The sequence below is a fragment of the Ranitomeya variabilis genome, chromosome 2 (assembly GCF_051348905.1).
Source record: "Ranitomeya variabilis isolate aRanVar5 chromosome 2, aRanVar5.hap1, whole genome shotgun sequence".
Taxonomy (NCBI): domain Eukaryota; kingdom Metazoa; phylum Chordata; class Amphibia; order Anura; family Dendrobatidae; genus Ranitomeya; species Ranitomeya variabilis.
This window is the reverse complement of record NC_135233.1, coordinates 571,151,780-571,176,348: the sequence shown is the minus strand read 5'-3', so window position 1 is coordinate 571,176,348 and position 24,569 is coordinate 571,151,780. Positions and strand designations below refer to the sequence as shown.

At 44.6% G+C, this 24,569-nt stretch overlaps 2 protein-coding genes across 5 annotated transcripts in view; both read right to left on the bottom strand.

Annotated features, from left to right (window-relative positions):
* The window catches only part of FTO (FTO alpha-ketoglutarate dependent dioxygenase), a 507,540-nt gene that overhangs the window by 251,053 nt on the left and 231,918 nt on the right, over positions 1 to 24,569 (bottom strand). The gene's annotated exons all lie outside the window — the stretch shown is intronic.
* Positions 6,778 to 23,926, bottom strand: LOC143808963 (uncharacterized). Its single transcript, XM_077292141.1, has 4 exons — positions 23,862 to 23,926; positions 13,761 to 14,212; positions 12,806 to 13,666; positions 6,778 to 6,848 (listed from the first exon to the last, which is right to left on the bottom strand). The coding sequence occupies exons 1-4, from the start codon at positions 23,924 to 23,926 to the stop codon at positions 6,778 to 6,780; spliced, it is 1,449 nt and encodes a 482-aa protein (XP_077148256.1).

The following is a 24,569-nucleotide window of genomic DNA, read 5'->3' as shown; positions in this document are numbered from 1 at the left end:
GGATAGAAGCCCCCCACAAATAATGACGGTGAGGTAAGAGGAAATGACAAACACAGAAATGAACCAGGTTTAGCACAGAGAGGCCCGCTTACTGATAGCAGAATAAAGAAAGGTAACTTATATGGTCAACAAAAACCCTATCAAAATCCACACTGGAAATTCAAGAACCCCCGAACCGTCTAACGGTCCGGGGGGAGAACACCAGCCCCCTAGAGCTTCCAGCAAAGGTCAGGATATAGATATGGAACAAGCTGGACAAAAATACAAAACCAAAACAAATAGCAAAAAGCAAAAGGCAGACTTAGCTGATATAACTGGAACCAGGATCAGTAGACAAGAGCACAGCAGACTAGCTCTGATAACTACGTTGCCAGGCATTGAACTGAAGGTCCAGGGAGCTTAAATAGCAACACCCCTAACTAACGACCCAGGTGCGGATAAAAGGAATGACAGAAAAACCAGAGTCAAAAAACTAGTAACCACTAGAGGGAGCAAAAAGCAAATTCACAACAGTACCCCCCCCTTAGTGAGGGGTCACCGAACCCTCACCACGACCACCAGGGCGATCAGGATGAGCGGCATGAAAGGCACGAACTAAATCGGCCGCATGAACATCAGAGGCGACCACCCAGGAATTATCCTCCTGACCATAGCCCTTCCACTTGACCAGGTACTGAAGCCTCCGCCTGGAGAGGCGAGAATCCAAGATCTTCTCCACCACGTACTCCAACTCGCCCTCAACCAACACCGGAGCAGGAGGCTCAGCAGAAGGAACTACAGGCACAATGTACCGCCGCAACAAGGACCTATGAAATACATTGTGAATAGCAAACGACACAGGAAGATCCAGACGAAAAGATACCGGATTAAGGATTTCCAATATCTTGTAAGGCCCAATAAAACGAGGTTTAAATTTGGGAGAGGAGACCTTCATAGGAACAAAGCGGGAAGAAAGCCACACCAAATCCCCAACGCGTAGTCGGGGACCCACACCGCGGCGGCGGTTGGCAAAGCGCTGAGCCTTCTCCTGTGACAACTTCAAGTTGTCCACCACATGATTCCAGATCTGCTGCAACCTATCCACCACAGAATCCACCCCAGGACAGTCAGAAGGCTCCACATGACCCGAAGAAAAGCGAGGATGGAAACCAGAGTTGCAGAAAAAAGGCGAAACCAAGGTGGCGGAACTAGCCCGATTATTAAGGGCAAACTCAGCCAACGGCAAGAATGTCACCCAATCGTCCTGATCAGCAGAGACAAAACACCTCAAATAAGCCTCCAAAGTCTGATTGGTTCGCTCCGTCTGTCCATTAGTCTGAGGATGGAAAGCAGACGAAAACGACAAATCAATGCCCATCCTACTACAAAAGGATCGCCAGAACCTGGAAACGAACTGGGATCCTCTGTCTGACACAATATTCTCAGGGATGCCGTGCAAACGAACCACGTTCTGGAAAAACACAGGAACCAGATCGGAAGAGGAAGGCAGCTTAGGCAAAGGAACCAAATGGACCATCTTGGAGAAGCGATCACATATCACCCAGATAACGGACATGCCCTGAGATAGCGGAAGATCAGAAATGAAATCCATGGAGATATGTGTCCAAGGTCTCTTCGGGACAGGCAAGGGCAAGAGCAAACCGCTGGCACGAGAACAGCAAGGCTTAGCTCGAGCACAAGTCCCACAGGACTGCACAAATGACCGCACATCCCTTGACAAGGAAGGCCACCAAAAGGACCTGGCCACCAGATCTCTGGTGCCAAAAATTCCCGGGTGACCTGCCAACACCGAGGAATGAACCTCGGAAATGACTCTGCTGGTCCACTTATCCGGGACAAACAGTCTGTCAGGTGGACAAGACTCAGGCCTATCAGCCTGAAATCTCTGCAACACACGTCGCAGATCCGGAGAAATAGCTGACAAGATAACTCCATCTTTAAGAATACCAACAGGATCAGCGACTCCAGGAGCATCAGGCACAAAGCTCCTAGAAAGAGCATCGGCCTTCACATTCTTTGAACCTGGTAAATACGAGACAACAAAATCAAAGCGGGAGAAAAACAATGACCAGCGGGCCTGTCTCGGATTAAGGCGTTTAGCAGACTCGAGATACATCAGATTTTTGTGATCAGTCAAGACCACCACACGATGCTTAGCACCCTCGAGCCAATGACGCCACTCCTCAAATGCCCATTTCATGGCCAACAACTCCCGATTGCCCACATCATAATTTCGCTCGGCAGGCGAAAACTTCCTAGAGAAAAAGGCACAAGGTTTCATAACAGAGCAACCAGGGCCTCTCTGCGACAAAACGGCCCCTGCCCCAATCTCCGAAGCATCCACCTCAACCTGAAAGGGAAGTGAGACGTCAGGCTGGCACAAAACAGGCGCCGAAGTAAACCGGCGTTTCAACTCCTGGAAAGCCTCCACGGCAGCAGGAGCCCAGTTAGCTACATCGGAGCCCTTCTTGGTCATATCCGTCAAAGGTTTCACAATGCTAGAAAAATTAGCGATAAAACGACGGTAGAAGTTAGCGAAGCCCAAGAACTTCTGAAGACTCTTAACTGACGAGGGCTGAGTCCAATCAAGAATAGCTCGGACCTTGACTGGGTCCATCTCCACAGCAGAAGGGGAAAAAATGAACCCCAAAAAGGGAACCTTCTGTACACCAAAGAGACACTTTGAGCCCTTGACAAACAAAGAATTTTCACGCAAAATTTTAAAGACCAACCTGACCTGCTCCACATGCGAATCCCAATTATCAGAAAAAACCAAAATATCATCCAGATAAACAATCATAAATTTATCCAGATACTTCCGGAAAATGTCATGCATAAAGGACTGAAAAACTGAAGGGGCATTAGAGAGCCCAAAAGGCATCACCAAGTACTCAAAATGACCTTCGGGCGTATTGAATGCGGTTTTCCATTCATCACCTTGCTTAATGCGCACAAGGTTGTACGCACCACGAAGGTCTATCTTGGTGAACCACTTGGCACCCTTAATCCGGGCAAACAAGTCAGACAACAGCGGTAAAGGATACTGAAATTTGACAGTGATCTTATTTAAAAGCCGATAATCAATACAAGGTCTCAAAGATCCGTCCTTTTTTGCCACAAAAAAGAATCCCGCACCAAGAGGGGAAGAAGACGGACGAATATGTCCTTTTTCCAGAGACTCCTTGATATATGAACGCATAGCGGTATGTTCAGGTACCGACAGATTAAACAGTCTTCCCTTAGGAAATTTACTGCCTGGGATCAAATCTATAGCACAGTCACAGTCCCTATGAGGAGGCAGTGCACTGGACTCAGACTCACTGAAGACATCCTGATAATCAGACAAATACTCCGGAACTTCCGAAGGTGTAGAAGAAGCAATAGACACAGGCAGGGAATCCTCATGAATACCACGACAGCCCCAACTTGAGACTGACATAGCCTTCCAGTCCAGGACTGGATTATGGGTCTGTAACCATGGCAGCCCTAAAACGACCAAATCATGCATTTTATGTAAAACCAGGAAACGTATCACCTCGCGGTGTTCAGGAGTCATGCACATGGTAACCTGAGTCCAATACTGCGGTTTATTTGCTGCCAATGGTGTAGCATCAATACCCCTAAGAGGAATATGATTTTCTAATGGTTCAAGAGTAAATCCACAGCGCTTAGCAAATGAGAGATCCATGAGACTCAGGGCAGCACCTGAATCTACAAACGCCATGACAGGATAAGATGACAGTGAGCAAATCAAAGTTACAGACAGAATAAACTTAGGTTGCAAATTACCAACGGTGACAGGACTAACAACCTTAGCTATACGTTTAGAGCATGCTGAGATAACATGTGTAGAATCACCACAGTAGTAGCACAAGCCATTCCGGCGTCTATGAATTTTCCGCTCATTTCTAGTCAGGATTCTATCACATTGCATTAAATCAGGTGTCTGTTCAGACAACACCATGAGGGAATTTGCGGTTTTTCTATCACATTGCACCGAATTAGGTGTCTGTTCAGACAACACCATGAGAGAATTTGCGGTTTTGCGCTCCCGCAACCGCCGGTCAATTTGAATAGCCAGTGCCATAGTATCATTCAGACCTGTGGGAATGGGAAAACCCACCATAACATTCTTAATGGCTTCAGAAAGGCCATTTCTAAAATTAGCGGCCAGTGCACACTCGTTCCAATGTGTCAGCACGGACCATTTCCGAAATTTTTGGCAATACACTTCAGCCTCGTCCTGCCCCTGAGACATAGACAGCAAGGCCTTTTCTGCCTGAATCTCAAGATTGGGTTCCTCATAAAGTAAACCGAGCGCCAGAAAAAACGCATCAAGATCAGCCAATGCCGGATCTCCTGGCGCCAGCGAAAAAGCCCAATCCTGAGGGTCGCCCCGTAAGAACGAAATAACAATTTTAACTTGCTGAGCAGAATCTCCTGATGAACAGGGTCTCAGGGACAAAAACAATTTACAATTATTCACGAAATTCCTAAAGTTAAACCTGTCTCCGGAAAACAGTTCAGGAATCGGTATTTTAGGTTCTGACCTAGGATTTCTGATAACATAGTCTTGTATGCCCTGCACACGAGTAGCCAGCTGGTCCACACTTGTAATCAAGGTCTGGACATTCATGTCTGCAGCAAGCATAGCCACTCTGAGGTAAAGGGGAAGGAGAAAAAAAAAAAAAAAAACTCAGAATCTTCTTTCTTATAATCCCTCTTCTGCAATGCATTAAACATTTAATACTGGCCTGGCAAACTGTTATGACCCCAATGGCGAGGGTCTCAGAGGAACGTGGAAGTCTGCAGAATACAAAAATCCAGCTCATAGGGCAGTGGTAACTGGGTTGACCATATATCTACTCCTAACGCCAACACTAGAAGTAGCCGGGGATCATTCCCACGTTGATTCTAGATGACACGCGCCAGCCGGAGAATCTAGCTACCCCTAGTAGAGGAAAACAAAGACCTTTCTTGCCTCCAGAGAAGGGGACCCCAAAGCTGGATAGAAGCCCCCCACAAATAATGACGGTGAGGTAAGAGGAAATGACAAACACAGAAATGAACCAGGTTTAGCACAGAGAGGCCCGCTTACTGATAGCAGAATAAAGAAAGGTAACTTATATGGTCAACAAAAACCCTATCAAAATCCACACTGGAAATTCAAGAACCCCCGAACCGTCTAACGGTCCGGGGGGAGAACACCAGCCCCCTAGAGCTTCCAGCAAAGGTCAGGATATAGATATGGAACAAGCTGGACAAAAATACAAAACCAAAACAAATAGCAAAAAGCAAAAGGCAGACTTAGCTGATATAACTGGAACCAGGATCAGTAGACAAGAGCACAGCAGACTAGCTCTGATAACTACGTTGCCAGGCATTGAACTGAAGGTCCAGGGAGCTTAAATAGCAACACCCCTAACTAACGACCCAGGTGCGGATAAAAGGAATGACAGAAAAACCAGAGTCAAAAAACTAGTAACCACTAGAGGGAGCAAAAAGCAAATTCACAACACATATCCCCGTGGTGGTGTGGTGATTATCCCATGTTGGGGCCCCACCTTAGCAACTGTACAGTATATACTCTTTGGCACCATCGCTCTCATTCTTTAAGTCCCCCTTGTTCACATCTGGCAGCTGTTAATTTGCCTCCAACACTTTTCCTTTCATTTTTTCCCCATTATGTAGATAGGGGCAAAATTGTTAGGGGAATTGGAAAGCGCGGGGTTAAAATTTCACCTCACAACATAGCTTTGACGCTCTCGGGGTCCAGACGTGTGACTGTGCAAAATTTTGTGCCTGTAGCTGCGACGTCTCCAACACTTTTCCTTTCACTTTTTCCCCATTATGTAGATAGGGGCAAAATTGTTTGGTGAATTGGAAAGCGCGGGGTTAAAATTTCACCTCACAACATAGCCTATGACGCTCTCGGGGTCCAGACATGTGACTGTGCAGAATTTTGTGGCTGTAGCTGCGACGGTGCAGATGCCAATCCCGGACATACACACATACATACATACATACACACATACACACATTCAGCTTTATATATTAGATTAAGCTTAAGATTAATAGGGGTGCCCAAACTTTTTCATATAACTGTAAAACCAGAAATATTAGGATAGATGTGGAAACCTGATTGGTTCAGAAGACAAACACAAGAGAAGTTGAACAATATTTGTCATTTTGGAAGATATTTTGACTACAGATAAGAGAATCGCTTTGTGCAACCCCAGACCATGGTCCTGGTCAGTGCTTTCTGGCTGAGGACAGGAGCAGTGCAAACTTCCTAACTAGTGATGAGCGAATAAACTAGTCCCCAGCACGCTCGGGTGATCTCCGAGTATTTGTTAGTGCTCGGAGATTTAGTTTTCATCGCCTCAGCTGAATGATTTACAGCTATTAGCCAGGCTGAGTACATGTGGGGGTTGCCTGGTTTCTAGGAGATCCTCTCATGTAATCAAGCAAGCTAGTAGTTGTAAATCATTCAGCTGCCGTGATGAAAACTAAATCTCCGAACACTAGCAAATACACGGAGATCATCCGAGAGTGCTTGGGAAAACCCGAGCAACGAGTATATTCGCTCATCATTATTCCTTACAGTTTCGGAACTCAGGCTCCGCTTATGGTTAGCCGGGCTGTCGAGAAGTCACCTGGCTGGTGAATCAAATGCTGCTTCAGGAAAACCAAAAGTCCAGGAAATTCGTGCAGCTCCTGTCCACAGCCAGAGAGCAAAGACCTGGATTGTGGTGGTGTAAAGTGATCCACTAATCTCTAATTTTGACCACTGGTGAGACCAAGGTTCGGTGCTACTTTGGAGACATTAGGATCCTCCATCAAAGAATCTTAAAAAAACAATTGGAAAAACAAAGCAGCGTACAGCACAATTTCTCCAGTAAAAGAACAGACACCATTACAGTAAATATGATCTGTTGGGCAAAATTGGTGCTTGTCATGTGAAAGGTTTGACAGTGCCATTATTTTTGGTTTAATGTTAATATCACAGAACAGAAAACAAACGATACTAACATAGATTTGAACCCAGCTAGTTTTTGGATACCATCAATAAATATTTTTCACTTTGGCACAAATTTTGCCCACTAGTAAAGCTACAGCAAAATTTGTATTTATGAGAAAGGATTACTTTACAAGCAATACCTTTACAGAAGCTCTGCCTTTAAAGAGGACCTGTCACCAGGTCAAAAATTGAGTTTTTCCTTTTATTTTATTCAAGCTGCTCCACCTAATTTATTACGTTTTTTATTTTTTCAAATTTTGCCGTACAATTCCAAAATTATACGCCTTTTAATTTTTTATTTTTATGGTATTTACCAAAAGGGTAGCTCCAAAAATCTATATAATCGTCTAAGGGGTACTTCCGTCTGTAACGGAAATCACGCGTCGCTGATTGGTCGCAGCCGGCAGGCTGCGACCAATCAGCGACAGGTTAAGTCCGGCCGCGAATTGGCCCCAACCTACTCTCAAGTGAGTGCCCCCTCCCTACTCCCCTCCAGTCAGCCCCAGTGCGTCGCCCCATCCCGGACCAACATTTATAATAGTAAAAAGATATATTAAAAAAAAAAAAAATTGTGCTATTCTCACCTTCCGCCGTCCACCGATGCTGCCGCCAGCTTCCGTTCCCAGTGATGCATTGCAAAATTACCCAGATGACTTAGCGGTCTCGCTATTACGTGGGCTGTGCTATATATTACGTGGGCTGTGTTATATACTACGTGGCTGCTATATACTACGTGGCTGCTATATACTACGTGGCTGTGCTATATACTACGTGGCTGTGCTATATACTACGTGGCTGTGCTATATACTACGTGGCTGTCTGTTACATGGGCTGTGCTATATACGTGGGCTGTTATATACTGTGTGGGCTGTGTTATATACTAAGTGGCCTGTGTTATATACTGCATGGGCTGTGTTATATATTACGTGGGCTGTGCTATATATTACGTGGGCTGTGCTATATATTACGTGGGCTGTGCTATATATTACGTGGGCTGTGCTATATATTACGTTGGCTGCGCTATATACTATGTGGGCTGTGTTATATACTGCGTGGGCAGTGTTATATACTGCGTGGGCTGTGTTATATACTACGTGGCCTGTGTTATATACTGCGTGGGCTGTGCTGTATATTACGTGGGCTGTGTTATATACTACATGGCTGCTATATACTACGTGGCTGCTATATACTACGTGGCTGTGCTATATACTACGTGGCGGTGCTATATACTACGTGGCTGTGCTATATACTACATTGCCACTGGGTGTTCATCTAACATCACAGCTAAGACCCAGCTCTCACTGTCAAGAATGGTGACCTCATTGCATTACAACAGTGATCAGACAGCAGAAAGTAAAAGTCCCATAGAGGGACGGAGTAAAAAAAAAAATTAAAATATTTATTAAAATATCACAAACTAAAAAAATATATATATATTATACCCACAAAAAAAGTATGTAAAAAAACAAAAAAAATACACACATTTGGTATCATTGCATTTGGAACGACCCGACCTATAAACTGTCCCACTAATTAACCCCTTAAGTGAACACCGTAAAAAAAAAAGATGCAAAAAATTGTATTGGGTTGTGCACACATCCGATTTTTTGCTCAGACTGAGCAAGTCCAGAAATAAAAAAACACAGCATGTCCGAGTTGGACCCGATTATGGGATCAGACATGGCCATGCGAGTCAATGAGTCCATGAAAACCACTAGACTGAGTTCAGATGACATCTGAGTGCTGTCCGATTTTCAAGGACTGAAAGCATGCATAATATGGAGACTTTTTCTTCCATTTTCTCTTCATCTGAGAAAATCGGATAAGACTAATCGCAGTGATTAGGATAATCAGCGGATTCTTGGATAACGAAAAATACTCTGGTGTGACCCTAGTCTAAGGGTACCGTTACACAAAACGATTTACCAACGATCACGACCAGCGATACGACCTGGCCGTGATCGTTGGTAAGTCGTTGTGTGGTCGCTGGGGAGCTGTCACACAGACAGCTCTCCAGCGACCAACGATGCCGAAGTCCCCGGGTAACCAGGGTAAACATCGGGTTACTAAGCGCAGGGCCGCGCTTAGTAACCCAATGTTTACCCTGGTTACCAGCGTAAACGTAAAATTAAAAAAACACATACTCACATTCCGGTGCCCGGCGTCCGCTTCCCTGCACTCCTCCTGCATCCTGTGTAAGCGCCGGCCAAAGCAGAGCGGTGACGTCACCGCTGTGCTCTGCTTTCACTTTACGGCCAGCAGTCAGTCAGTGCGGGAAGCAGACGGCTAGGGACCTGACGGACACCGGAATGTATGTACTGTTTTTTTTTTTTTACATTTACGATGGTAACCAGGGTAAACATCGGGTTACTAAGCGCGGCCCTGCGCTCAGTAACCCGATGTTTACCCTGGTTAAAAGCGAACGCATCGTTGGATCGGTGTCACACACACCGATCCAACGATGACAGCGGGAGATCCAGCGACGAAAAGCCGGATTACTCACCGGTAATGCTCTTTTAGTGAGTCCGCGACAGCACCCTACTGGAGAGAGGGATCCGCCCTGCAGGAACAGGAAACCTATTGAGAAACAAAAGGGGGCGGTCCGCCTTTCCTCCTCAGTTTTGATTTCAGAGTACCCGGAGGACCGCCAGTATTAGGCAAATATCATTCATTTCATTGTTTAAACTTATTTGCTTATGATTAAAAGGATTTTACTCAAATAATATGTATTATATTAATCTAGGGAGGGATGTAAGAGGGTGCTGTCGTGGACTCACTAAAAGAGCATTACCGGTGAGTAATCCGGCTTTTTACTCTTCGCCACGACAGCACCCTACTGGAGATCTTTCAGAGACCATCACCTAGGGAGGGGACCACCGTGCTGAGGACAGTCCTGCCAAAGTCTAGGTCAGAAGATGACGATAGGTCTAGCCTATAGTGGTTATAGAATGTAGTAGGATTTGACCAAGTTGCCGCCTTACATATAGTTTCAATCGGGACGTCTCCCCTCTCTGCCCAGGAGGATGCCATCGCTCTGGTAGAGTGTGCCGTTATGCCCTCCGAAGGGTTTTCTTTCCTCGCGGAGTAAGCCAGTCTGATAGACTCTCTGATCCACCGGGATAAGGTGCTTTTTGTTACTCCATGACCCTTCTTGACACCCTGGAAGGAAATAAACAGAGCCCTACTCTGTCGCCAGCTGCTGGTCTTTTCAATGTATTTTAACACTACTCTTTTAACGTCTAGAGTGTGATATTTTTGTTCTTCAGGAGTGGATGGATTACTGAAGAAAGTGGGCAAGATTATTTCTTGTGACCTGTGGAATTTTTTCGCTACTTTGGGCAGGTAGGAAGGGTCTGGTTTGAGAATTAACTTATCCTGAAAGGTTAACAAAAAAGGTGGATCTATAGAGAGTGCTTGGATGTCACGGATTCTCCTAGCTGAAGTCAGTGCTACCAAGAGGGCCGTTTTTAGTGATAGACATTTAATTGGTATTGAGTCTATTGGCTCGAATGGAGAGTCTGTTAGGGCTTGTAAGACTAAATTTAAATCCCAGGGTGGAATCCTAGGTATGTTAACTGGATTCATTCTTTCGCAGGCCGTAATAAATCTGGATACCCATCTATCCCCCGCGATGTTATGGCCATAGAGGGCTCCTAGTGCTGAAACATGAACCTTTAAGGTGTTTACAGTTAGACCTAGTTCTCTCCCTTTTTGAAGAAACTCCAGGATAGAATGTATCGGAATCTCTAATGTGTGTGTAGATGTATGGAACTGAAAAAATTTTCTCCATACTCTTGTATAGATTTTTGTGGTGGAGGGTTTTCTACTATGGAGAAGCGTATCAATTAAACCCCCTGAGAATCCTCTCGATCTTAGCATCTGCCTCTCAAGTTCCAGGCCGTCAGGTGGAGATTGTCCACCTGAGGGTGGAAAAACGGACCCTGGAAGAGAAGGTTGGGCGTTGAGGGGAGGACCCAAGGATCTGAGACCGACATGGTCTGTAGCCATGAGAACCATGGTCTCTTGGGCCAGAATGGAGCTATCAGTACAACTCTCGCCCCTTCTTCTCTGATTTTGCGTATAACTTGAGGTAGCAATATGATCGGAGGAAACGCGTACGCCAGACTGAACTGCCAAGGGGCTTGGAGAGCGTCCAGAATGTCCGGATGATCCGCTGGAGATAGAGAAGCAAATCTCCGGACTTTTCTGTTTTTCCTTGTGGCGAAGAGATCTATCTGAGGACGGCCCCAAAGAGATATTATGTCCAGAAATATTTGCTGGTTTAGACACCACTCTCCTTGTCTCAGGGTGTGTCGGCTTAAAAAGTCCGCCTGCTGATTGCTTGCTCCTCTTATGTGCAGCGCAGTAAGGGATGTTAGGTGACTTTCTGCTAGATTTAAGATTTCTGTAGCAGAAGACATCAGAGTCTCTGATCGCGTACCTCCTTGCCGATTTAGATACGCCACTGTGGTGGTGTTGTCGGATAGGACTCTGACGTCTTTCCCCCGAAGCTGTGGGAGGAAATGATATAAGGCATATTTTACAGCATTCAGTTCTTTAAAGTAAGAGGAGCTGCCGCTTTCCTCCATGCTCCCTGGCAATAATCATTTCCCATATGAGCGCCCCATCCATGAGGACTGGCGTCAGTGGTTATGGTATGAGATGGTGTTATTACCCATGGAACCCCACTCATCAAATGGTTTGAGTCTAGCCACCATTCTAAGGAAGTTAAAACCTCCTGAGATAAGGTTATTTTTGCATTTAGGCACCCAAATAACCGTCTATCCTCTTGTAAAACTTGATGTTGTAGTGTTCGAGTATGGTGTTGAGCCCATCTCACTGCTGGTATACAAGAGATAAGAGACCCTAACAACGACATAGCTTGTCTTAGGGATATACGCGGATTATTTATTGCAGCTAGGACTTTGTGTCTGATCAGTAGAACCTTTACCTGCGGCAGAAGACACTTTTGAGATATGGAGTCTAACTGGAACCCCAAGAACGCCTGACGGGAAAGCGGAGTGAGTCTGGATTTGTCGGTATTGATTATCCAGCCCAGGTCCTGTAGAGAGGAAATCGTTGTGGATTCTGTTTGTGGGCTCCCTCTGGTGGTTACTGCTGGTACTGGGTGACTTTGGTGGGTTGCGGCCTTTGGTTTCCACCTGTCCATCAGAGGCTGGGTGTTTCCTATTTTACCTGGCCTTTCTGTCATTCCCTTGCCGGCTATCAATGTATTCAGATGTGCTCTGTTTGGTTCCTGCCTACCTGCTCCCAGATCTTTCAGGATAAGCTAAGTGCTGATTTTCAGTTGTTGGTTTTTTTGTCCAGCTTGCTTATTATGTCTCTATGCTAGCTGGTAGCTCTAGTGGACTGAGGTTCTCCCCATGTGCCATGAGTTGGCACATGGGTTCTTGTAATCTCAGGATGGTTTTTTGATTAGGGTTTTTTGCTGACCGCTCAGACCCCTTTTGTATCGTTCTGCTTTCTAGTTTACAGCGGGCCTCAATTTGCTGAACCTATATATATCATCTCTATGTGTGTGCCTTCCTCTCATTTCACCGTCAATACATGTGGGGGGCAACTATACCTTTTGGGGTTCATTCCTCTGGAGGCAAGTGAGGTCTTTATTTTCTCTGCAGTACTAGTTAGCTCTTAGGCTGGTGCGTGGCATCTAGAACCAACGTAGGCACGCTCCCTGGCTATCTCTAGTTGCGTTTGTCAGGCGTAGGGCAGCGGTCAGCCCAGGTTCCATCACCCTAGAGCTCGTCCGATATTTTGTATTACTTTGCTTGTCCCTTGCTATCCCTAGCCATTGGGATTCATGACAGGAAATTGCGTGAGCTAAACGATCAGTACATTGAATAACTGAATTTCCTATTACCAGAAAGTCATCCAGATAGGGCACAATCAAAGTCTCCTTCTGGCGTAGGTATGCCATCACCTCTAGCATAATCTTGGTGAAGATCCTCGGCGCTGTTGAGAGGCCGAAGGGTAAGGCCGCATACTGGAAGTGACGAACCTCGTTGTTGATTTTTACCGCCACTCTGAGGAATTTTTGGTATCTGTCATGAATGGGGAGATGATAGTAAGCATCCTTTAGATCAATGCCCCCCATCATACAGTTTGGGAATAGGAGCTTTATGGTGGACCTAATGGATTCCATTTTAAATGTATAGTTTTCAATGAATGAATTGAGTTTTTTAAGGTTTATGATTGTCCTGAAAGAACCGTCGGGCTTAGAAATTAGGAATAGGGGAGAGTAGAATCCCTTACCCTCCTGTCCCACCGGCACTTGGACTAGGACCCGTTTTGATATTAGGGTTTGAATTTCAAGCTCTAGAGCCTGTTGCTGTATAGGCGAGCTGAGAGATGTTATAATATAAGACTCGTGGGGAACACGAGAGAATTTTAGTTTAATTCCATCTCGGATGATATTTAAAACCCACGAGCTAGATGTTATTTTCTCCCATTGAGTGGTAAAAAATTTAAGTCTGCCCCCAACTGGTATATCCTCAGTATTTGTTGTCTTTTGGGGGGTTGGGTCTTCTAAACATGGTACCTCTCTGCTTGTCGTCCTTAGGGGTCCATGTTGTAGACCTATCCGTTTGTCTCCTCTTGCCAAACGGCCTCCTCTTAAAGGCTCTCCTGTAAAAGGGAATAGATGATTCAGGAAAAGCTTTCTTCCTGTCGTTTGCTTTCTTGAGTATCTCGTCTAAGGTTTTACCAAAGAGGTACTCACCCTCACATGGGATTGCGCATATTTTGGATTTAGATTGCGCGTCCCCTTTCCAACTCTTCATCCATAGAGCTCTTCTTGCGTTATTCACAAGGCCCGCAGATCTTGCTGCTAAACGGAGTGAGTCGGCGGAGGCGTCTGCCATAAAGGCCGCTGCTCCTCGTATTAAAGGGATGGCTGCTCGTAGTTTTTCTCTCGAGCTTTTGTTTTCAATTTGCTGGTCTAATTGATCAATCCAGATGATCATTGACCGGGCCGCGCAAGTGCTGGCTACTGCAGGTTTGAATATTCCTGTAGCCGCTTCCCAAGAACGTTTAAGGGATGATTCAGCCTTACGATCCAAAGGATCGACTAGTAATCCTGCATCCTCCACAGGTAGAGTGGATTGCTTAGAGGTAGAAGCTACAGCAGCGTCGACCTTAGGGACTTTGGTCCATGTAAGAAGCTCCTCGTCACTGAACGGACATTTACGTTTTGACGCTGAGGGTAGAAAGCTTCTCTGATCCTGCTTCTCCCACTCTCTTTTAATTAATGTTTTCACTGCTGGTATAACTGGAAAACATCTCCTCTTTCTGTCTGCCAAACCCGCGAACATTATGTCCTGCGCGGTTTGCGCACCCTTAGACTCTTCACAATCCATGGTATTTCGGATTGACTTTACCAAGTTGTCCACACTGTCTAAGGGAAAACATGAGCGTCCCTCGATCTCTGATGAGGATGATGATGCTGAACATGATGACAGGGAGGCGTCTGACAGTACAGGTTGGTGGTCACTGTCGGAGTCTGACACAAGTGTCGGTGTTTTAGACTTAGCACTACGCGGTTTGTCCTGGGTCATATTTTTTAGCTCCTCTCTAATAATGGCCCGTAGGTCCGTAATGGACACTGCTGCTCCCTGTGTTGTTTCCTTAAAGCAGTCCTTGCAAAGCTTTTTGGGGTATGAGTCAGGAAGGGGCTGGTTACACAAGGCACATTCCCTGTGCTTCGTTTTTTGTCGTTTTTTGCTCTAAGCGTATAAGTAGAGAGAGAAAGGGAAAAGAGAGAGAAATAGGAAGACAGCGTCAGCTTAATAGGCAGAGTTCACAACTCACCCAGTGAAGCAAATAATACCGGATCAGAAGGCCGAGATCCTGTTCTGGAACCGTCACTTTTACGAGCGGTGTCCGAGGATCCTCTGGCGTGATCTTTGGCGGGGGGTACTGGATCTCCAGCTGTGGGGTCCATGGCACCTGGGGATGACATCTCTGCATCGCCGTTCTAATGTTTGTGAGCGATTTAAATAGTGCACCCAAATTTTTTTTTTTTTTTGCGCATGCGCAGATCGGCGCCGGCTTCCCCCGCCTTGGATCCGGCCTGGGCGCCCCGGAAGTCCATGATTCACTTCCGGGGTAGCCTGCATTGCGGCGGTCGGCGCATGTGCGGCCCGGCATTCAGCGCCGGGCCGCAATGAAGGATCACCTTACCCGGCTCCTGGTCATGCTGCCACACCGCACGCTGGGAAGGACGCCGGTCGGCCCTCCCCGGACCCGGCCGTCTGCCCGCTCCATCAGACGAGGAGGGAGCCGTCTAACGGAACTCCCCCGACGCTGCTTCTGAGCCGCAGCCCCTGCCGTTCTCTCGGATACCGCGCAGGCGGCATGCTAGCCCAGGTATGTTTCCCATAACGAAGTCCTGTCGTTCCCGCAGGAACAGGAAACCTAAACTGAGGAGGAAAGGCGGACCGCCCCCTTTTGTTTCTCAATAGGTTTCCTGTTCCTGCAGGGCGGATCCCTCTCTCCAGTAGGGTGCTGTCGTGGCGAAGAGTAAAATAAAGTTTAAAACGATCTGCTACGACGTACGATTCTCAGCGGGGTCCCTGATCGCCGCTGCGTGTCAGACACAGCGATATCGTATGGATATCGCTGGAACGTCACGGATCGTACCGTCGTAGCGATCAAAGTGCCAATGTGAGACGGTACCCTTAGGCTAGGTTCACACGTCCAGTAATCATCTGTTAGAAATGGATTTATCAGCAATCAATTGACAAAGAAAGTTGTGCAGACACATCTTTTTTTGTCCAGCTAAAAAAAAACGATTTTAACTGGATCAGTTAACACTGAAGTCTATGGAAAACAGATTTATTAAATAGCCTTTGGATTTTGTTCCATTCAAAACTAATTAAAAAAATGAATCCTCTTCAAATGGAAGAAAAACGGATGGCTATTTAATGGATCCGTTTTCCATAGACTTAATGTAAAAAAAAGAAAAGAAAATATTCAGTGGAAAAAAGTTGTGCCTCCACATTTGTATTGTCAACAGATTGCTACTGGTTAAGTTTTTAATGGAGGTTTACAGCACGTGAACTTAGCCTAAACCGGTACTGTACAGTAACGTGATGTAAAATCAACTAATTTTTACACTGCATTATAGGAGCTCAGCTAATATGCCCGAGCTTTGTCTGCAGGGGCTGAGGACACTTCTACCAGGGTGCATTTTCTACACTGGAGAACCCCTTTAAATTTGAACCTTCAATGTTGAAGCGCCACTCCTAGGTTGTTTTTTTAATTTCAGAGCTGGAGTGGTACCACTAATCTAAGTTCCTAGTCCCTAGTATCACACTCACCAGCCGTCATCTTCAGATCTTCCCGGAGCCACTTTTGTTGCGCACCACCATCTTGTGACCACAACTTCAGACTGAGCGGAAGTCAGAGGTAACAGTTAAAGGATATCAATGTGAGTCTAAGAGCCTCGTTTTGGCTCTCATAGACTTCCACAAGAATCAGCAAATACTGGAGCAATCCAGCAGGTCACAATGTGCAGAAGACCGGAACGGTGACGGGAACATAAGAAAACAATGACTTCTAAGTATAATACTAGGGGCATGAAACGAAGATTACTGACCACTCTAGCAGCAAAATAAAAGAAACCAATGGAGTGGTGCTTTAACAACCATAATTAAAAATCTATCTCAGTCACTTGATGACACAAGGGCCCACGTAATGTTACTATAACAATATGTACTCCTGTGCAATCGCCACGTGGCGATGTGTGCCTCTGGAAGTGATATTTGATGGTTCTGAAATTACAGCAAGCAGAGACCTTGAAAAATGAAAATCAGACAGAAAATGTATTAAAAAATTATAGACTTTAGTACGTTTATTTGCAGAAACGGAAAAAAAAATCTTAAAATGATTGAAATAAAAACCAACAACTTTCTTACAGACATCCATGCTAAAATAATTAGGGACGTGGATCCATTTTCCGGCATTGCTTGTTCTAAAAACCACATTTTTGAGCTGACATAGAGGGCACAGGATTAAAAGTGAACCAAGATGCGCATAGGTAGGAAGTGTGTTAGTACATATCACAGGCACCAGCCCAAAAAACCCTTTGCCCGTGGTCGTCAGGGTCATGTATCACGGCAAAGTGACAAACCGAGTATTGGCTTCACCATGCATGTGTTACAGGTCCAACCCGGTAGGAGAAAAGTGATATGTCGCCCTAAAAGGGAACAGAGAAACATGTAAAGAATATCCCATCTTTTTAGATTTGGGTAGACACAATTTGTTTGTGGCCATTGCGAGAGTGATTATATCTTTCGACAGGTCTGCGATCAGCAGCATTGTGCCTGTTTGTAGCAATGTTTGCTTCTCAGTAGGACATGCTTGGAAGCGAGATGTACATCTTAATGTTCCTTCCCTTAAGGAGCATATTAAAAATATATATATATATATGATCAGCCAGAATACGGGTTGAGTTCCGACCCTTGTGTGAAAAAGCGAGAGATCACTGTAAATGATATGTATATGTCGGTGCTGGTAAGATCATCTCGGCACGGCTCGCCCTCTGCTAAATTAATCCAATTATTCAAATGCCACTGACAGCTGTCAGCAGACGCCTCTCTGGGTTGGGCCGAAGTGTTAAAAATTAAAACTGTTTTTATTTCGTTTAGTTTCTCTGCCTTTTTAATGTAAAAGCTGAAGCCCATACAAAAAGTTGTGGGAGTTAAAGGCGGCGGGGCAGTACCCGCTCTGCTGCTGCTGTCGGACATGCATAATTTACTTTGGAAATTTGAGACCGTCTTAAAATATATTTAAAATATACATGTAACATATGCTAATTGAGCAGCAGTGTCTTGTAAGCCTGAGTCACTAGGTAATGTGCAAATGTTGCCAAGTGCAATGCGCTGTGTGTAATGGGATTATATATGAAAAGGAAGTGGTGCTGCCCCCCGGCTTCTAGTCCTGAGCTCTGGCCAAACTGACAGGCCTAAATCCCAGCTACATTTAACATGGGCTTCCCGTGGTGAAGACAGGCTGTTCTTAGAGTCTTAATTACATCCCAGCTGACCTGCAGGCCCTGCCAAAAGCAAGCAATCTGGTCTGTAGACAAACTGGAGGGAAAAAAAAGAGATTTTGTGTTAAGATGGGATCACGGGACAAGTAAAGGAGAGGTGAGATTAAATGATCTAGTGAGAGTTTCTCCAGTCCTTGTGTAGCTCAAGGGGTCTGGAGAAGATTGTGCAGAATAGCCCGGAGGAGAAACTCAAAAAAAAAGAAAGAAAAGCGAAACTTGGGCCAAAGCAAAATGATTCAGATTGAATAAGCAAACAATTTATAGAACGGATAGGGACAGCAAGGAAGAAGGAGTGATGGTGGGGCACCTGAAACACTGACGGAACAAAAAGAGGGCAAATGGCAAGAAAGAAATGGATAACAATTGGAAGGGATAAAGATGGGTCAACCATGCTGCTGATGAACAACTGCATGAAGAGTCTAGGAGACAGGATAAAATGCTGTACGGTTTATTGTCAACGCGTTTCAAAGTCATACCACTTCATCAGGACAAACGACAAGGAACTTGGAATCTTCATCGGAAGAGCAGTTAACCCATCTTTATCCTTTCCAATTGTTACCTATTTTTTGTGGTTCTGCAGCAGCTGACATTCCCCTCACCATATTGTCCTCCATCATCAGATAAGACCCGATTGTGCTTTTATAGGTCTTCCAGCCTTGTCTACAAATAAAAAATGGAAGCAGTGTGCACAGCATCCTATTTCTAGATATTACCATAAATATCTGAATTTCCCTCCTAATATTGCCTACACCTTTGGTACTGATGCATACTTAGAATTCTTCAATCAGCAGGAGTTTTTTTTTTTTTAAATTTCATTTCTTTTCTAGGGGGCGTGGGTTTGCAAAAAATAAAAAATCACAAAACTAGTACATGGAAGCACATACACAGTGGGTAAGAACGTATTTAGTCAGCGACCAATTGTGCAAGTTCTCACACTTAAAAAGATGAGAGGCCTGTAATTGACATCATAGGTAGATCACAACTATGAGAGTCAAAATGAGAAAACAAATCCAGAAAATCACCTTGTCTGATTTTGCAAGATTGTTTTTTGCAAATTATGGTGGAAAATAAGAATTTGGCCATTAACAAAAGTTAATCTCGATATTTTGAATTTTCATTTGGAGAGATTCGTGGATATTACCCACGCTGCTGCATAAAGAAATGTCCAGGTGTATTGGAGATACAATTGGTGGTTTATTCTCAACGCATTTTAACCCCTTTCTGTCATTGGATGTACTATTCCGTCCATGTGGGGTGGGCCCTAATTCCCAAGGACGGAATAGTACGTCCAGCGCGATCAGCCGCGCTCACGGGGGGAGCGCGGCCGGGTGTCAGCTGACTATCGCAGCTGACATCCGGCACTATTTGCCAGGAGAAGTCACGGACCGCCCCCGGCACATTAACCCTCGGCACACTGCGATCAAACATGATCGCAGTGTACCGGCGGTACAGGGAAGCATCGCGCAGGGAGGGGGCGACCTGAGACGACCGGTACAAGGCGATGTGCTCACCTTGTACCGAGCGTCTCCTCCCTGCAGTCCCTGGATCCAAAATGGCCGCGGGGCTGCATCCGGGTCCTGCAGGGAGGTGACGTCACAGCGCCTGCTCAGAGCAGGCGCCGGGTAACCTCTCTGTTGTGCACGTCAGATCGGCGATCTGTCACTTTACTGTGATGCGCGCCCCCCCCCCCCCCCCCCGGGGCAAAGTAAAAATGTAAAAAAAAAAAATCCTAAATAAATAATAATAAAAAAAATTATTGTTCCAATAAATACATTCCTTTAGCTAAATAAAAAAAAACAAAACAATAAAAGTACACGTTTAGTATCGCCGCGTCCGTAACGACCCGCCCTATAAAACTGTCCCACTAGTTAACCCCTTCAGTGAACACCGGAAAAAAAAAAACGAGGCAAAAAACAACGCTTTATTATCATACCGCCAAACAAAAAGTGGAATAACATGCGATCAAAAAGACGGAAATAAATAACCATGGTACCGCTGAAGACGTCATCTTGTCCCGCAAAAAACGAGCCGCCATACAGCATCATCAGCGAAAAAATAAAAAAGTTATAGTCCTCAGAATAAAGCGATGAAAAAATAATAATTTTTTTCTATAAAATAGTTTTTATCGTATAAAAGCGCCAAAACATAAGAAAAGATATAAATGAGGTATCACAGTAATCGTACTGACCCGAAGAATAAAACTGTTTTATCCATTTTACCAAACGCGGAACGGTATAAACGCCCCCCCAAAAAATTCATCAATAGCTGGTTTTTGGTCATTCTGCCTCACAAAAATCGGAATAAAAAGCGATCAAAAAATGTCACATGCCCGAAAATGTTACCAATAAAAACGTCAACTCGTCCAGCAAAAAACAAGACCTCATATGACTCTGTGGACCAAAATATGGAAAAATTATAGCTCTTAAAATGTGGTAACGCAAAAAACATTTTTTGCAATAAAAAGCGTCTTTTAGTGTGTGATGGCTGCCAATCAAAAATCCGCTAGAAAACGCGCTATAAATAGTAAATCAAACCCCCCTTTATCACCCCCTTAGTTACGAAAAATTAAAAAAAATTAATCCATTTTCCCATTAGGGTTAGGGCTAGTTTAGGGTTACGGTTAGGGTTTGGGCTAGGGTTAGGACTACAGTTAGGGTTAGGGTTGGGGCTAAAATTAGGGTTGGGGCTAAAGTTAGGGTTGGGGCTAAAGTTAGGGTTTGGATTACATTTACGGTTGGGAATAGGGTTGGGATTAGGGTTAGGGGTGTGTCAGGGTTAGGGGTGTGGTTAGGGTTACAGTTGAGATTAGGGTTAGGGGTGTGTTTGGATTAGGGTTTCAGTTAGAATTGGGGGTTTCCACTGTTTAGGCACATCAGGGGCTCTTCAAATGCGACATTGCGTCCGATCTCAATTCCAGCCAATTCTGCGTTGAAAAAGTAAAACAGTGTTCCTTCCCTTCCGAGCTCTCCCGTGCGCACAAACAGGGGTTTACCCCAACATATGGGGTATCAGCGTACTCAGGACACATTGGACAACAACTTTTGGGGTCCAATTTCTCCTGTTACCCTTGGGAAAATACAAAACTGGGGGCTAAAAAATAATTTTTGTGTAAAAGAAATATTTTTTATTTTCACGGCTCTGCGTTATAAACTGTAGTGAAACAGTTGGGGGTTCCAAGTTCTCACAACACATCTAGATAAGTTCCTCGGGGGGTCTAGTTTCCAATATGGGGTCACTTGTGGGGTGTTTCTACGGTTTAGGTACATTAGGGGCTCTGCAAATGCAACGTGACGCCTGCAGACCATTCCATCTAAGTCTGCATTCCAAATGGCTCTCCTTCCCTTCCGAGCTCTCCTATGCGCCCAAACGGTGGTTCCCCCCCACATATGGGGTATCAGCGGACTCAGGACAAATTGGACAACAACCTTTGGGGTCCAATTTCTCCTGTTACCCTTGGGAAAATACAAAACTGGGGGCTAAAATATATTTTTTGTGGGGAAAAAATAATTTTTATTTTCACGACTCTGCGTTACAAACTGTAGTGAAACACTTGGTGGCTCAAAGCTCTCAAAACACATCTAGATGAGTTCCTTAGGGGGTCTACTTTCCAAAATGGTGTCACTTGTGGGGGGTTTCAATGTTTAGGCACATCAGTGGCTCTCCAAACGCAACATGGCATCCCATCTCAATTCCAGTCAATTTTGCATTGAAAAGTCAAATGGCGCTCCTTCCCTTCCGAGCTCTGCCATGCGTCCAAACAGTGGTTTACCCCCACATATGCGGTATCAGCGAACTCAGGACAAATTGGACAACAACTTTTGGGGTCCAATTTCTTCTCTTACCCTTGGGAAAATAAAAAATTGGGGGCAAAAATGTCATTTTTGTGAAAAAATATGATTTTTTATTTTTACGGCTCTGCATTATAAACTTCTGTGAAGCACTTGGTGGGTCAAAGTGCTCACCACACATCTAGATAAGTTCCTTAGGGGGTCTAGTTTCCAAAATGGTGTCACTTGTGGGGTGTTTCAATGTTTAGGCACATCAGGGGCTCTCCAAACACAACATGGCGTCCCATCTCAATTCCAGTCAATTTTGCATTGAAAAGTCAAATGGCGCTCCTGCCCTTCCGAGCTCTGCCATGCGCCCAAACAGTGGCTTACCCCCACATATGGGGTATCGGCGTACTCAGTACAAATTGTACAACAACTTTTGGGGTCTATTTTCTCCTGTTACCCTTGGTAAAATAAAACAAATTGGAGCTGAAGTAAATTTTTTGTGTAAAAAAGTTAAATGTTCATTTTTATTTAAATATTCCAAAAATTCCTGTGAAACACCTGAAGGGTTAATAAACTTCTTGAATGTGGTTTTGAGCACCTTGAGGGGTGCAGTTTTTAGAATGGTGTCACACTTGGGTATTTTCCATCATATAGACCCTTCAAAATGACTTCAAATGAGATGTGGTCCCTAAAAAAAAATGGTGTTGTAAAAATTAGAAATTGCTGGTCAACTTTTAATCCTTATAACTCCCTAACAAAAAAAAATTTTGGTTTCAAAATAGTGCTGATGTAAAGTTGACATGTGGGAAATGTTACTTATTAAGTATTTTGTGTGACATATCTCTGTGATTTAATTGTATAAAAATTAAAAGTTGGAAAATTGCGAAATTTGCCAAATTTTCATTTTTTTCACAAATAAACGCAAGTTATATCGAATAAATTTTACCACTAACATGAAGTACAATATCTCACGAGCGTTCCAGAGTTATAACCTCATAATGGGACAGTGGTCAGAATTGTAAAAATTGGCCCGGTCATTAACGTGCAAACCACCCTTGGGGGTAAAAGGGTTAAAGTCACTAGGACTTCTTCAGGAGTAACATTTTGTATTTTGTATCATCTCCTTTAGAAGAAGTCCTAGTGACTTTGAAACGCCTGGACATTCCTTTATGCAGCAGCGCAGGTAATATCCACGAATCTCTCCAACTGAAAATTCTGAATCGGTCATTGTCTGACCAGTGGATCTGCGGCAGCTGCTAACTCTGATGAGTTCCTTTTATGCCATAATTCCAAGAAATATCAGGTGAGAACAAACTCATTTAAACTGTGATCTCCATCGGATAAGATCCTATTTGCACTTTTCTCTGCTACAGTATCTTCTATTGCATCTCGATATTTTGTTATATATCCTTTGTCGGCAATGAATGTGGTCAAATGTTTTCTGTAAGTCTTCACAAGGTTGGCACACACTGTTGGTGGTGTGTTGGCCCATTCCTCCACGCAGATCTCCTCTAGAGCAGTGATGCTTTGGGCCTGTCGCTGGGCAACATGGACTTTCAACTCCCTCCAAAGGTTTTCTATGGGGATGAGATCTGGAGACTGGGTAGGCCACTCCAGGAAGCTACTCCTTTCTTGCCCTGGCGGTGTGCTTGGGACCATTATCATACTGAAAGACCCATCCATGTTTCATCGTCAATGCCCTTGCTTTTGCAATCAAAATCTCAAAATATATGGCCCCATTCATTCTTTCATGTACACGGATCAGTCGTCCTAGTCCCTTTGCAGAGAAACAGCCTCAAAGCATAATGTTGCCACCCCCATGCTTCACAGTAGGTATGGTGTTCTTTGGATGCAACTCAGCATTCTGTCTCCTCAAAACACGATTACTTTTGTATCTACCAAACAGTTCTACTTTGGTTTCATCAGAGCATATGACATTCTCCCAATACTCTTCTGGATAATCCAAGTGCTCTGTAGCAAACTTCAGACAGACCCGGACATGAACTGGCTTAAGCAGGGGGACACGTCTGGAACCGGAGGATCTGAGTCTGGCGTCATCGTGTTACAGATGGTAGCCTTTGTTACGGTGGTCCCAGCTCTATGCAGGTCATTCACTAGGTCCCCCCATGTGGTTCTGGGATTTTTGCTCACCGTTCTTGTGATCATTTAGACCCCAAGGGGTGAGATCTAGCGTGGATCCCCAGATCAAGGGATATTGTCAGTGGTCTTGTATGTTTTTCATTTTCTTATTTTTGCTCCGACAGTTGATTTCATCACACCAATCTGCTTGCCTATTGCAGAATTAGTCTTCGCAGCCTGGTGCAGGGCTACAATTTTGTTTCTGGTGTCCTTCAACAGCTCTTTGGTCTTCACCATTGTGGAGTTTGGAGTGTGACTGTCTGTGGTTGTGGACAGGTGTCTTTTATACTGATAAGTTCAAACAGGTGACATTACTACAGGCAATAAGTGGAGGACAGAGCAGCCTCTTAAAGAAGAAGTTTCAGGTATGTGAGAGCCAGAAATCTTGCATGTTTTTAGGTGACCAAATATTTATTTTCCACCATAATTTGAATAATAAAGCTTACCAAATCAGACAAGGTGATTTTCTGGATTTGTTTTCTCATTTTGACTCTCACAGTTGTGGTCTTACCTATGATGTCAATTACAGGCCTCTCTCATTTTTTTAAATGGGAAAACTTGC

Coding starts and splice junctions, on each gene's coding strand:
- LOC143808963 (XM_077292141.1), bottom strand. CDS start 23,926: ATGACGCCAGACTCAGATCCTCCGGTTCCAGACGTGTCCCCCTGCTTA. Junction 14,213..23,861: donor TTAAGCCAGTTCATGTCCGG/GTCTGTCTGAAG, acceptor ATGTCCGTTCAG/TGACGAGGAGCTTCTTACAT. Junction 13,667..13,760: donor ATGCGCAATCCCATGTGAGG/GTGAGTACCTCT, acceptor TCCCTTTTACAG/GAGAGCCTTTAAGAGGAGGC.